The 16,154-nt window shown below is 39.8% G+C and overlaps 1 protein-coding gene across 1 annotated transcript in view; it reads right to left on the bottom strand.

The window, feature by feature from the left end:
- The window catches only part of UMPS (uridine monophosphate synthetase), a 45,692-nt gene extending 29,803 nt beyond the window's left edge, over window positions 1–15,889 (bottom strand). Inside the window, exon 1 of the mRNA XM_052654080.1 lies at window positions 15,717–15,889. Within this exon, the coding sequence (XP_052510040.1) occupies window positions 15,717–15,872 (156 nt within the window). The 5' untranslated portion in view covers window positions 15,873–15,889. The remainder of the gene's footprint in view (window positions 1–15,716) is intronic.
- Window positions 15,890–16,154: the final 265 nt, after the last annotated feature.

Raw genomic sequence — 16,154 nt, 5'->3', positions numbered from 1 at the left:
GCAAAAATATACCAAAGAAAAATCAAAGAGCTGAAGAATACAATAACTTATCTGAAAAACACACTAAAGGGGTTCAAAAACAGACTAGATAAAGCAGAAAGACTGGTAATCTGGAAGACAGGGCAGTGGAACTCACCCAAACAGGGCAGCAATAAACAAAACACCAGAATTTTAAAAAGCAAGAACAGTCTAGGAGACCAAGGGAATAGTATTGAGAATAATGGCTTCCAGTTTAAGATAGTGGAGGAGGAGGATGTGCACTCATCTCCTGTGAGGACACCCAAATTGTAACTAGCTGTTGAACAATCACTGACAGGACACTGGAACCCACCAAAGAAAGATACCCCGCGTGCAAAGACAAAGAAGAAGCTGCAGTAAGAAATCCCATCCCTGCCAGGTGGGTGATCCACAGACCAGACAACAATATGCCAGAAAGTTATGCCACTGTTATGAAGCTTCCGAACGCCACTTCAGGCTTCCCAGCCTGGGCATCTGACAAAGGGCCTGACATCCCCAGGGAGTCTGGCCTCACAGGCCAGGGGGATTTGATGACAGGACTTCCACAGGACTAGGGGAAGCATGGACTCCAGTCTTGGAGGGCACGAACAAAACCCTGCATGAGCAAAGACCCAGAAGAAGAGTGATCCCACTGCAGACTGAACCAAATTACCTGACAGCGTTGCAAGGCCTCCTGTGGAGCCAGCAGGGGCTCACCACAGGGACAGGGGCGCCAGTCTGGGAAGGTCCCCCTTGGTGGTCGTCATTAACCGTACCAGCTGAGCTATTTGAAATCCTAAAAGAAGATGCTGTGAAAGTGCTGCACTCAATATGCCAGCAAACTTGGAAAACTCAGCAGTGGCCACAGGACTGGAAAAGGTCAGTTTTTCATTCCAATCCCAAAGAAGGGCAATGACAAAGAATGTTCAAACTACCGCACAACTGCACTCATCTCACACGCTAGTAAAGTAATGCTCAAAATTCTCCAAGCTAGGTTTCAACACTACATGAACCGAGAACCTCTAGATGGTCAAGCCGGATTTAGAAAAGGCAGAGGAACCAGAGATCAAATAGCCAACATCTGCTGGAACACCAAAAAAGCAAGAGAGTTCCAGAAAAACATCTACTTCTTCATTGACTACACTAAAGCCTTTGACCGTGTGGATCATGACAAACTGGGGAAAACTCTCAAACAGATGGAAATATCTGCCTTCTGCGAAACCTGTATGCAGGTGAAGAAACAACAGTTAGAACTGGACATGGAACAACAGACTGGTTCCAAATTGGAAAAGGAGAATGTCAAGGCTGTATATCGTCACCCTGCTTATTTAACTTACATGCAGAGTACATCATGCGAAATGCCAGGCTGGAGGAAGCACAAATTGGAATCAAGATTGCTGGGAGAAATATCAATAACCTCAGATATGCAGATGACACCACTCTTATGGCAGAAAGAAAAGAACTAAAGAACCTCTTGATAAAGGTGAAATAAGAGTGTGAAAAAGTTGGCTTAAAATTCAACATTCAAGAAACTAAGGTCATGGCATCTGGTCCCATCACTTCATGGCAAATAGATGGGGAAACAATGCAAACAGTGACAGACTTAATTTTGTTGGGCTCCAAAATCACTGCAGATGGTGACTGCAGCCATGAAATTAAAAGACGCTTGCTTGTTGGAAGAAAAGCTATGAGCAACCTAGACAGCATATTAAAAAGCAGACGTTACTTTGCTGACAAAGGTCCATATAGTTAAAGCTATGGTTTTTCCAGTAGTCATGTATGGATGTAAGAGTTGGACCATACAGAAGGCTGAGCGCCGAAGAATTGATGCTTTTGGACTGTGGTGCTGGAGAAGGCTGAGAGTCCCTTGGACTGCAAGGAGATCCAACCAGTTGATCCTAAAGGAGATCAGTCCTGAACATTCATTGGAAGGACTGATGCTGAAGCTCCAATACTCTGGCCACGTGATTCAAAGAGCCAACTCACTGAAAAAAACCCTAATGCTGGGCAAGACTGAAGGCAGGAGGAGAAGGGGATGACAGAGGATGAGATGGTTAGATGGCATGACTGACTCAATGGACATGAGTTTGAGCAAGCTCCAGGAACTGGTGAAGGACAGGGAAGCCTGGTGTGCTGCAGTCCAAGGGGTCGCAAAGAGTCAGACATGACTGAGCAACGACACAGGGATGGGCAGACAGAAGCAGCAAGAAGCAGCACAGTCCCAGAGTGGCTAGAGGAGAAAACATGTCACGGAGAGTTAATCACGATGAAAAAGTAAAAAGTTATGTCCCAGATGAAGGGACAAGATAAAACCCCAGAAAAACAACTAAATGAAGTGGAGATACGCAGCCTTCCAGAAAAAGAATTCAGAATACTGATAGTGAAGATGATCCAGGATCGCTGGAAAACAGTGGAGAAAATGCAAGAATACCAAAGAACAGACAGATGAAAAATACACTCGGAGGAATCAGCAGCAGAATAAGGCAGAGGAATGAATAAATGATCTGGAAGACAGAACAGTGGAAATCACTGCTGTAGAACAGAATATAGAAAAAAGAAATGAAGACATTGTAAGAGACCTCCGGGATAACATTAAACAACCAACATTTGCATTATAGGGGTCCTAGAAGGAGAAGAGAGAAAGGACCTGAGAAATATCTGGAGAGATAACAGCTGAAAACTTCCCTAAATTGTGAAAGGAAATAGTCAACCAAGTCCAAGAAGCACAGAATCCCAGGCAGGATAAACCCAGGGAGGAACACTCCAAGACACATAGTAATCAAACTGACAAAAATGAAAGACAAAGAGAAAATATTAAAAGTAATGAGGAAAAAACAGCACATAACATACAAGGGAACTCCTATCAGGCTATCAGATGATTTTTCAACAGAAACTCTCCAAGCCAGAAAGGAATGTCACAGTACATTTAAAGTGATGAAAGGAAGAACCTACAACCAAGAACACTCTACCCAGCAAGTCTCTCATTCAGATTTGATGGAGAAACCAAAAACTTTCCAAACAAAAGTTAACAGAATTCAGGACCACCAAACCAGCTTTACACCAAATGTTAAAGGAACTTCTCTAGGCAGCAAACACAAGAGAAGAAAAAGACCTACAGAACATAAACCCAAGATAATTAGGAAAATGGTAATATGATCATACACATCGATTGATTACCTTAAATGTAAATGGATTAAGTGCACCAACCAAAGACACAGACTGGCTGCGCTGATGAAAACAAATGCATGTATGTACTTCCACTTACCACATCACTCGGCCTGACCCCCCAAATTGTGTCTAATTATTTTATATTGTTAACTTAATCATGTTCCCGTGTAATTATCTTCTATTTTTGGTCTGGCTATTGATTATGAAAACTGATAAAACTTTTACTATTATGATTATGTAATTATTACTTGCTATGGTTTTTCCAGTGGTCATGTATGGATGTGAGAGTTGGACTGTGAAGAAGGCTGAGCGCCGAAGAATTGATGCTTTTGAACTGTGGTGTTGGAGAAGACTCTTGAGAGTCCCTTGGACTGCAAGGAGATTCAACCAGTCCATTCTGAAGGAGATCAACCCTGGGATTTCTTTGGAAGGAATGATGCTAAAGCTGAAGTTCCAGTACTTTGGCCACCTCATGCGAAGAGTTGACTCATTGGAAAAGACTCTGATGCTGGGCGGGATTGGGGGCAGGAAGAGAAGGGGACGACAGAGGATGAGATGGCTGGATGGCATCACGGACTTGATGGACGTGAGTCTGAGTGAACTCCGGGAGATGGTGATGGACAGGGAGGCCTGGCGTGCTGCGATTCATGGGGTTGCAAAGAGTCGGACATGGCTGAGCTACTGAACTGAACTGAATACTATTGGATCACGAGTGGTCAACAGAAAAAATAATAGAACTCTATATCACCAAACCTACAATTTAATAGAAAACCGATAATCACTTTTCAAAATCCAGATGCATATCAGAATTATCTTGAAACTTTTTGAAAAATACAAATGCCCAGGTATTGCTTTTTTTTCTCCAGAGCTCCAGGTATGTTAAAAATAGATCTGTCCCCTTTCCCAGGATATCAGCTCATTCGAGTCTCATCTTTGATAATTAAGAGTAGCTAGGGACTTCCCTAGCAGTCCAGTGGCTAAGACTTCACCTTCCAATGCAAATGGTGCAGGTTCAATTCCTGGTGGGCGAGTTAATAATCCCACCACCAAAAATCCAAAACATAAAACAGAAACAATATTGTAACAAATTCAAGAGACTTTAAAAAATGGTCCAAATAAAGTTAAAAAAAAAAAAAGAGTAGGTCACTCATCCCTCTCTTAAAGAGGACTTCATGCATGAAAGTGAAACAATTGTCAACGGTTAGGTGATTCTTTTATCTCTTTCTATACACATGGAATTTGCTCACCTGATATTTTAAAATTCTGCTTCAGTCCCACACCCCATTATTCAGAATGCCCATCATACTAAAAAAGCTGAAAGAATTCCAAAGGACATATAACTTTAGGTGGGAAAAAACTGCAACGCTTATTTTAATACCAATGATCAGTTTTTAGACATCAAGACCTTCTAACAGATTCTAATTCCAAGGAGTCCCAAGCTCCCTAGAAGTCCTCCTGCCTCCTGTCTTGACTGGTCTTAATTAACATAGTCCTCTCCTACCCAGAGGCTTGAATACACAAGGATTTCCTTTTCTCCCTGCTCTCAGCCCAGGGCCTCTGCCAGGGAGTTTTCACCACTTGTGCCACAAAGGGTGAGCCCAGATGCTTACTGTTTAGAGCTCTTCCTTTGCCCTTCTTGGATGTGACTAAGAAAAAAAAAACTAGGGAGGAGACATCCCAGTGAGTGGATGTTTCTCATTTAGATTGAAAAAAATCTCCAACCCAATAAACAAGCCCTTCACAAACTACCAATCAGAAAAACTGCTAGCCATTGCCAAGCACATAGTAGGCACCTGTTCAATACTGGAAGAAATGAATGAATGAATCTAAAGAAAAAAATACTGAGAACATTCACATTACACACTATATATATAACAACTGTAAATACATAAGTACCCAACATAGGAGCACCTCAATATATGACAAATATTAACCGACATGAAAAGAGAAATCGACAGTTACACAATAATAGTGGGGGACTTTAACCCCCCATTTACATCAATAGAGATGGTCCAGACAGAAAATCAATACGGAAACTCATTGGACCAGACTGATTTAATTGATATTTATAAGAACATCCCATCCAAAATACAAATTCTCAAGTGCACATGGAACATTCTCCAGGATTTATCACATGCTGGACCACAAAGCAAGCCACAGTAAGTTAAAGAAACCTGAAATCATATCAAGCATCTTTTCCCATCACAATACTATGAGATTAGAAACACACTAGACAAAAAAACTGTAAAACACACAAACATGTGGAAGCTAAACAATGTTACTAAACAACTCACTAAAGAAATCAAAGAATAAATAAACAAAAACACAGACTTCCCTGGTGTTCTGACGGTTAGGAATCCGCCTGCCAGGGCAGGGACATGGGCTGACCCCTGGTCTGGGAAAGTCCCACACGCAGTGGGGCAACGAAACCAGTGGGCCGCACGCCTGGAGCCCGTGCTCCACAGGGAAACCGCTGCAACGAGAGGCCCGTGCAGCTCGGAGAGCAGCCGCCACTCGCCAAAACTAGAGAAAGCCCATGTACAGCAAGGAAGACGTGGTGCAGCCTAAAAATATACACAGTAAAAAAAAAAGATTCAAAATCCATGGGACGCAGCAAAAGCAGTTCTAAGACGGGAAGTTATAGCAATACCATCTTACCTCAGGAAACAAGAAAAATCTCAATGACCTAACTTTACACATAAAGCAAACTAGAGAAAGAAAAACAAACAAAACCCAAAGTTAGTAGAAAGAAATCACAAAGACTAGAGCAGAAATAAATGAAATAGGGATGAAGACAACAGTAGAAAAGACCAATGAAACTAAAAGCGGGTTGTTTGAAAAGGTGAACAAAATTGATACACCTTTAGCCAGATTCATCCAAGAAAAAGGGGAAAGGGCTCAAATCAACAAAATTAGAAAAGAAAAAGAAGTTACAGTGGACACCAAGGAAACACAAAACCACTCCCAAGAAAAAGAAATGCAACAAGACAATGGTTGTCTGAGGAGGCCTTACAAACAGCTGAGAAAAGAAGATGAGTGAAAGGCAAGGAGAAAAGGGAAGATAACGCCCATCTGAATGCAGACTTCCAAAGAACAGCAAGGAGAGAGAAGAAAGCCTTCTTAAGCGAAAAAAATGAAGATCATGGTGTCTGGTCCCATCACTTCATAGCAAACAGATGGGGAAACAATGGAAACAGTGACAGACTTTCTTTTCTTGGGCTCCAAAGTCACTGTGGACAGTGACTGTAGTCATGAAATTAAAAGATGCTTGCTCCTTGGAAGAAAAGCTAGGACAAACCTAGACAGTGTATTAAAAAGCAGAGACATCACTTTACTGACAAAGATCCATCTAGTCAAAGCTATGGTTTTTCCAGTAGTCATGTACAGATGTGAGAATTGGAGCATAAAGAAGGCTGAGCGCTGAAGAATTGATGCTTCTGAACTGTGGTGCTGGAAAAGACTCTTGAGAGTCTCTTGGACTGCAAGGAGATCCAACCAGTCCATCCTAAAGGAAATCAACCTTGAACATTCATTGGAAGGACTGATGTTGAAGCTAAAGCTCCAATACTCTGGCCACCTGATGCAAAGAGCCAACTCACTGGAGGAAACTCTGATGCTGGCAAAGACTGAGGGCAGGAGGAGAAGGAGTGACAGAGGAGAAAATGGCTGGATGGCATTATTGACTCAATGGACAGGAGTCTGAGGAAACTCCAGGAGTTAGTCAAGGGAAACCTGGCATGCTGCAGCCCATGGGGTTGCAAAGACTCGGACATGACTGAGCAACCGAACAACAAATAGCCAAAGTAACCACAAGTACAAAAAGCAATGATGGAAAAATCAGGCTCCCTGACCTCAGACTATACTACAAAACTGCAGTATGACACTGTCACAAAAATATGGATCAATGAAACAAGACACAAAATCCAGAAATAAACACACGCATTTATGGTAAATTAATCTTTGAGAAAGGAGGCAAGACTATATATGTAATGGAGAAAAGACAGTCTCTTCAGTAAGTGGTCCTGGGCAAATTGGACAGCTATATGTAAAGCGATGAAATTGGCACACTCTTTAATACCATATACAAATATTTATATACAAATATATAAAATGTATTAAAGACTTAAATGTAAGACTGGATACTATAAAACTCTTACAGGAAAACATATGCTCAACACTCTTTGACATACATTGCAGCAGTATCTTTTTCAATCCATTTCCTAAAGTAATGGAAATAAAATAAAAATTAAATAAATCGGACCTGATTAGACTCAGAAGTTTGTGCACAACAAAGGAAATAATAAACAAAATGAGAAGACAACCCACAGAACGGGAGACTATATTTGCAAACCATGAAACTGGCAAGGAATTAATCTCCAAAATTTACAAACACCTCATGCAACTCAGTATCAAAGAAACAAACAACTCAATCAAAATATGGGCAGAAGACCCAAACAGACATTTCTCCCAAGAAGAAATACTTATGGCCAAGAGGTATATAAAAAGATGCTCAACACCGCTAATTATTAGGGAAATGCAAATCAAAACTACAATGAGATATCACCTCACACCAGTCAGAACAGAATGGCTATCATCAAAAAGGTTACAAACAATAAATACTAGAGAGGGCTTGGAGAAAGGGAACCCTCCCATGCTTTTGGTGGGAATGGATATTAGTACAGCCACTATAGAAAACTGTATGGACATTCCTTAAAAAACTAAAAATATATATAGCTATGACATTATCCAGCAATCCCACCCTTGAGCATAGATCCAGAAAAAACCATGGTTCAAAAGAATCCATGCACCCCAATATTCACTGCTGTGTTATTCACAATATCCAAGAAATGGGAGTAACCTAAGTGTCCATCAACAGATAAATGGATAAAGATGGGGTACATATATACAATGGGATATTAGCAATTAAAAAGAATGAAATAACGCCATTTGCAGTAATATGGATGGACCTGGAGATTATACCAAGTGAAGTAAGTTAGACAGAAAAAGACAAATCATATGACAGACCTTATATTCGGAATCTAAAAAAAAATTATACAAGTGAACATATTTACAAAACAGACTCACAGACTACAAAACAAACATGATTATCAAAGGGAAAGATGAGGGGAGGGATAAACTGGGAGTCTGGACTATATACACACTGCTATATTTAAAACAGACAAGCAGCAAGAACCTACTGTATAGCACAGGCGACTCTGCTCAATATTCTATAATACCCTAAATAGGAGACGAATCTGAAAAAGAAGATACATGTGTACATATATAACCGAATCACTTTGCTGTACGCCTGAAACTAACACAACACTGTTAATCAACTATGCTACCAATATAAAATAAAAACATTTAAAAAAAAGAAAAAATGACTGAAGGTTTTCTTAACTCCGGGATGGAAACAGACACCCAGAATTAGGAGTGTTTGAAAGAAGATGGACCCAAAAAAACCTGAATGTAATAAAAATGTCAAAAGTTGAAGACAAGGGGAGAATCTTAAAAGTGGCAAGAGAAAAACAACTTCTTATGCAAGAGAACAACCCCCCTACCCCATTAAGACTATCAGCAGATTTCTCAGCAAAAACTTTGCAGGCCAGAAGGAAGTGGCATGATGTATTCAAAGTGCTCAAAGGAAAACACTTCCTACCAAGAATACTCTAGACCAGATGGACTTAATAGAGAACATTCCATCCCAAAGCAATAGAATACACATTCTTTAAGTGTACCTGAAAGATTCTCAAGGATAGATCATATGTTAGACCACAAAACATTTCTCAAGGAATTTAAGACTGAAATCGTATCAAGTATCTTTCTGACCACAATGGCATGAAACTGGAACTCAGTTACATGAAGAAAACTAGAAAAATCTCAAATATATAAAGATATGCTATGGAACTACCAGTGGGTCAATGAAGAAATCAAAGGACATTAAAAAAAAAAAAAAAACCCTTAAGTCAAATGAAAATTAAAAGGAAACATACAGAAGTCTATAAGATTCAGCAAAAGCAGTTTTAAGAGTAAAGTTTATAATGATACAGGCCCACCTCAAGAAATAAGAAGAATTTCAAATAAACAACCTAACTTTATGCCTAGACAAAGCAGAAAAAGAAGAACAAAAGAAGCCCAAAGTTAGCAGAAAGAAGGAAATAAAGATCACAGTAGAAATAAATGGAGACCAAAAAGACAATTTAAATAAATGAACTAATAGCTGGTTCTTTAAAAAGATAACCAAAATTGATAAACCTTTAGCTAAAGTACCAGGAAAAAAAGAGAACTCAAATCAATAAAATCAGAAATGAAAGAGCACACACACCTGATACCAAAGAAATAAAAGGCTCCTAAGAGGTTACTATGAGCAACTATAAATCAACAAATACCCTGGGAAATGGATCAGTTCCTAGCAACACAAGTCTCCAAGACTGAACCATAATTGGAAATAATGAATAAATAGGAGAAATAATAAGGAGAATTAATCAATAATAAACAGACAGACAACTCACAACAAACGAAAGTTTAAGACCCTATGCCTTCATTGCTGAATTTCACTATTCAAAAAAGATTTAATTCCTATCCTCCTCCAATTCTTCCAAAACATTAAAAAGATGAGAGAATGTCTCCAAACTCCTTTTACAAGGCCAGCATTACACTGATACCAAAACCAGACAAGGACACATACAGAAAAAGTACAGGTCAATATTGGTAATGAATTTAGATGTACAAACCGTCAACAAAATATTAGCAAACCAAACTCAATGCATAAAGAAGATAATAAGCTATGATCAAGTGGGATTTAGCTCAGGGATACAAGGATGACTCAACACTACTAATCAATGAGATACATCACATTAACAAAATGAAGGATAAAAATCATATGGTCATCTCAAGAGCTACAGAAAAAGCACTTGATAATATTCAACAACCATTGATAAAGACTGAACAATGGGTGGAGACGGAATAATAAAGGCCATATGATAGGCCCACAGCTAGTCATAGTCAACAATGAAAAGCTGAAAGCTATTTCCTTAGGATCAGAAACATGACAAAGATGAGAATTCTTGCCACTTTTACTCAACATAGTACTGGAAGCTCTAGTCAGAGCAATTAGGCAGGAAAAAAGAAATAAAAGGCATAAATATTGGAAAGGAAGGAGTAACTAAGTGCCGGTGGTGGTTTAGTCACTAAGTTGATTCCGACTCTTGTGATCCCATGGACTGTAGCCTGCCAGGCTCCTCTGTCCATGGGATTCTCCAAACAAGAACACTGGAGTGGGCTGCCATTTCCTTCTCCAAACTAAGTGGATGACATGATTTTATATTTAGAAAACCATAAAGACTTCACAAAAAAATTGTTAGAATAAACGAACACAGTAAAGTTGCAAGGTATAAAATCAATATACAAAAATCTGTTGTGTTTTTACAGACTAACAACAAACTATCAGAGAAATTAAGAAGACAATGCCATATACAACTGCCTCAAAAAGAACAAAGTACCTAAGAATAAATTTAACCAAGGAGGTGAAAGACCTGTACGCTAAAAAGTATAAGACACTAATGAACAAAATTGAACATGACACAAATTAAGATATTCCATGTTTATATTTGGAAGAATTAATATTGTAAAAATGTCCACATTATCCAAAGCAATCTGCAGATTCAATGCAATCCCTATCAAAAATCCAATAGTATTTTTCACAGAAATACAACAAACAATCCTAAAATTTCTTTGGAACCATCAGTTCAGTTCAGTCACTCAGTCGTGTCCGACTCTTTGTGACCCCATGAATCACAGCACGCCAGGCCTCTCTGTCCATCACCAACTCCTGGACTCATGTCCATCGAGTTGGTGATGCCATCCAGCCATCTTATCCTCTTCTCCTCCCGCCCCCAATCCCTCCCAGCATCAAGATCTTTTCCAATGAGTCAACTCTTCACATGAGGTGGCCAAAGTATTGGAGTTTCAGCTTCAGCATCAGTCCTTCCAATGAACACCCAGGACTGATCTCCTTTAGGATGGACTGGCTGGATCTCCTTGCAGTCCAAGGGACTCTCAAGAGTCTTCTCCAACACCACAGTTCAAAAGCATCAATTCTTCAGTGCTCAGCTTTCTTCACAGTCCAACTCTCACATCCATACATGACCACTGGAAAAACCATAGCCTTGACCAGACCGACCTTTGTTGGCAAAGTAATGTCTCTGCTTTTGAATATGCTGTCTAGCTTGGTCATAACTTTCCTTCCAAGGAGTAAGCGTCTTTTAATTTCATGGCTGCAATCACCATCTGCAGTGATTTTGGAGCCCCCAAAAATAAAGTCTGACACTGTTTTCACATCCATTTGTCATGAAGTGATGGGACCAGATGCCGTTATCTTAGTTTTCTGAATGTTGAGCTTTAAGCCAACCTTTTCACTCCCCTCTTTCACTTTCATCAAGAGGCTTTTTAGTTCCTCTCACTTTCTGCCACCCAAATAGCCAAAGCAACCTCGAGAAAGAAAAATAAAGGTGGAGACTTCATACTCCTTGATTTAAACTATATTAATAAAGCTATTGTGGTCAAAACTAATGGGCATAAAAACAAATAAACAGATCAACAGAACAGAATAGAGAGCCTAAAAATAAACCCAAGCACATATTTCAATTAACTTACAAGAAAGGAGCCAAGAATGCACAACGGGAAAGGACAGTCTCTTTAATAACACACTGTTGGTAAAACAGGACAGCAACATGCAAAAGAATGAAACTGGACCACTATAATACACCATACATAAAAATTAACTCAAAATGGATTAAACTTGAATGTAAGACCTGAAAACATAAAACTCCTAGAATAACACACAGCTGGTGTTACTCCCTGATATTACTCTTGGTGACATTTCTTTGGATCTCACTTCAAAGGCAAAGACAACAAAAATAAAATTAAACAAATGGGACTATATCAAACTGAAGAGCTTCCACAGAACAAAGGGAGCCATCAGCAACACCCCCTCCCCCCAAAAAAGTACCCTTCTGAACAGAAGAAGATATTTGAAAATTATATTTCTGAAAAGGGATTAGTATCTAAAATACATAAAGAATTCACAGAGCTCAATAAAAAATGATCTGATCAAAAAAATGAGCAGAGGATCTGAATAGACATTTTTTCCAAACAAGACACACAAATAGCCCAGAAGCATATGAAAAGATGCTCAAAATCACTAATAATCAGGGAAATGCAAATCAAAACCACACTGAGATATCAAATGGCTATTACCAAAAGAGCAAGAAATAATAAGTTTTGGTGAAGATGCAAAGGAAATGGAACCCTTCTGCATTTATAGTGGGAATGATAATTGGTGCAGCCACTGTGGAAAGTAATATGGAGGTTCCTCAAAAAGTTAAAAACAGAACTCCCATGTCATCCAGCAAGTCCACTTCCGGATATTTACCTAAGGGAAATGAAAACACTACCTTAAAAAGATATCTGCACCCCCACGTTCACTGGAGCATTATTTACAATAGCCAAAATGTGGAAACAACCTAAATTGCAAAACAACCATCAATGAACAAATGGATAAAGAGAATGTGGTATGTACACACACACAGTGGAATATCATTCAGCCAAGACAAAGGTAATACATCGCCACTGGCTCAACATTTAAGGGCATTAAGGGACTTCAAGGGCATGATGCTAAGCGAAATAGATGGAGAAAGGCAAATACCTCATGATCTTATTTATATGTGGAGTCTTATAAACACAAAGATAAATCGTAGATATAAAGAACTGATTGGTGGCTGCCAGAGGCAGAGCAGGGGAGAGGCAAAATGGGTGAAGGAATTCAAAAGGTACAAACGTCCAATCATAGAATAAGTAAGTCATGGAAATGTATTATAATATGCAGCACAGTGATCACAGTTCATAATACTGCTTTGCATATTTGGAGGTTGCTGAGAGATCTTTAAAGTTCCCAGCACAAGAAAAAAATCGCAATTATGTTAACTACACTTACTGTGGCAATGATTATGCAATATATACAGTCATTACATACACCTGAAACAAATGTAATGTTATCTGTCAATTATATCTCCATTTTTAAAAAATCAACAAGACTATATACCAAAGTGTTTTTGAAAGTTCTCATAAATACAGAGCCACTAGTTGATAATCTTTTCCCACAAAAATCATCACATTGTAACACTACAATGGATACTCCCACCCAACACCATCTTATTTTAAGAAAAGTGAAGAATTACTAAGTGACCTATATCCGAGGTGTTCAAATTTTTTAGTTCCTGTATTTCTAAAGATTTGAAAAATTTATGAATATTTTTAAGCAGCAAAAAATGTAACTTCTGGAGTACTGAAAAAATCAACATATTATCCTAGAACTGTTACATCATTCTTTTAAGTGAACACAATAAGATCCAAATGCCATATTGATTTGATAAGCAACATCTGCTTTAAAAAAAAAAAAAAGAGAGAGACTTCCCTATTGGTCCAGTGGCTAAGACTCTGCATTCCCAATGTGCGGGAAGCGGGATGGGGGTGGGGACTAGATCCCACATAAGGCAACTAAAGATCCTGGATATCACTATTAAGACTTCAGGGAGCCAGAAACAAAACAAACTACAACATGAAAATGCTTAACTATGAAACCTGGAAAAATTTACACTTTCTTGAACTTATAGTCTCATTTCATTATCTCCAGAGAATTTTATTCCAATGCAATATACATTTATGCTTGAAAAACTTCTACTGATCATTCTATGATACTTCTCCAAAACAAAAATGTATGTAAACTGAAATTTTAAATTGTTTAAATTTTAAAAATTTCCCATGACCGTTAAGTCTCTAAATGTTAAAACTTCTATGTTATTACAATTGTTATGATCATAAAATGAATTAAAACATAATCTGCAAATTTGATAGAAGCATAAAACATATTATTTTGAAAATGCATTGCTTAGTGACAGGAATAGTAGTACCTGACCCTGGCAATTAATTTATGTATCTAGTATAACTGACTATTACTACTAGGAAGTCAGAGTTCAGTGCAAGTTCTATTGCGTCTTAGGGGTGCAAATAATAAGAAATCCTATTTACATACATAAGCAGACATGAAAGAGTTCTGCTATAGCCAGAACTCTCAATGTTTTGAGCTCCTTCTGTGTTAACTATCCAAAATAACACACACATACACACAAACCTCAACATCTAGTATCAAAAAATAATTTTTGGTCATCTGTAAACTGATGACTTCTTCAAAAATAAACCAATTTTTCAAAATAAGATCCCTAATCATTCACTTTCTCAGCACTGATGAGATGCACCATAGCAAGATTCTGGATGGCAAGAACATTCTAACCCACTTCAACTAGTGCTTCAGTCCTTTTTGTAATAACCTCACAGAGTGGGGTTCACAAGGGGTGAACAGAAACCCTTAGTGGTGGAGAAAGCTTTACACATGTCTTCCAGACAGAACTTCTGTGACAATGCCAAGGTTCTACATCTTCACTGTTCAATAAAGTAGCCACTAGTCACATGTGACCAAATTTAAAAATTCCCGGGACTTCCCTGGTGGCCCAGTGGTTAAGAATGCGCCTGCCAATGCACGGGACAGGAGTTCAACGCCTGGTCCGGGAAGATCATACATGCCCCAGAGCAACTAAGCCCATGTGCCACAACTACTGAGGTCAGAGTGCTTAGAGCCTGAGCGCCACAGGAGAATCCGCAGCAGCTAGAAGCCCAGGCACAGAATAGTCCCCGGTGACCACAACTAGAGAAAGACCACGGGCAGCAACGAAGACTTAGCGCAACCAAACAACAACAACAACAACAACCCATAATGGTGAATACTCGCAAGGAGCAAGGAATTTAAACAGCACATTTAGACCCTTCTACTTTACACTGTGATCTGCAGCTTTGGTCGGCAGCTTGTGAGGAAAGCATAATCTCCCATCTTGCCTCAGATGTACTCAATCAGTCAGATTACCCATTTAAACAAAATTCCAGGTGATTCATATATACTCAGAGTTTGAGAAGCATTGTGCTAGAAATCTCTTAACTTCTACACAGCTTTTCCCTTTTATTCACCAAAGAACTGCCTCCATGAAATGTCCACCCTCTGGCCTTAGTTCTTGCTCCTGGCCACAAAGTCCAAAATCGAATCCCCTTTTCCTAGCAAGCGCCTTTCCAAGTATTTAAGCAGCTACAAAATTCTTCCCTCACCCACCATTTCCTCCCCGTCCCATTTTCACGAAGTTGAATACGCAGAACTCCTCCAACTACTTCTGTGAGAGCCAAAGCCCCAAACTGGGTTCCTTGACTCGGCTGCAAAGCACGTGTCAAAGCCAAGCGAGTCTACGAGCAGGCTGCCCTCTAGATCCTAAAGAGCCGAACAGTTCCTGGTCTCTGGGTTTCGCAAACCAACTCCCCCAAGCCGAAGCAGGGTCGGCCTTCCTGCTTGGCTCTTTTGATCTCACCCAGAGCCCAACTTCTGTCACCCCACTCCTCCTGGTCCCCATTCACGCCACGAAACCCTCTCCTTTCCTTTCCCCGGTAGGTACCTGACTCAGAATACGCGGTCGAGACACGATGCCCCGCAGATCGATGTACACAGGGGAAGAGAGCCCACTCTTCAGCACGAAGTTCCCAAACTTAAAAGCCTGCACGTCGTACAGACCCGTTACCAAAGACCCCAAAGGGGCATCAGCCGCCGCCATGGTCCCGCTCTTCCAGTTCACTCCAAACTCCAAACCTCGCTTGCCGCGGCGCCCGATGACGCCACCTGAGAAGTCCCGCCTCTTCCGGCCCTTTTTCCGGCGGCTGGGCGGGGTAGCTGGCTGCGCGCGGCTCCGGGTCCCAAGAAACGAGGAAGATGAATTTACACTTTGGTATCAAGGTTATCCAGGAGGAATATCATGCCAGCCAGTCTGAAAATCTAAGCATATTTTGTATTCACAAATCAGTTCCTTAGAGGAAATTCCCATTATGGGTAGATGGCA

The sequence above is a fragment of the Budorcas taxicolor genome, chromosome 1 (genome assembly GCF_023091745.1).
Source record: "Budorcas taxicolor isolate Tak-1 chromosome 1, Takin1.1, whole genome shotgun sequence".
NCBI lineage: Eukaryota > Metazoa > Chordata > Mammalia > Artiodactyla > Bovidae > Budorcas > Budorcas taxicolor.
This window is presented reverse-complemented; position numbering and strand designations above follow the sequence as displayed.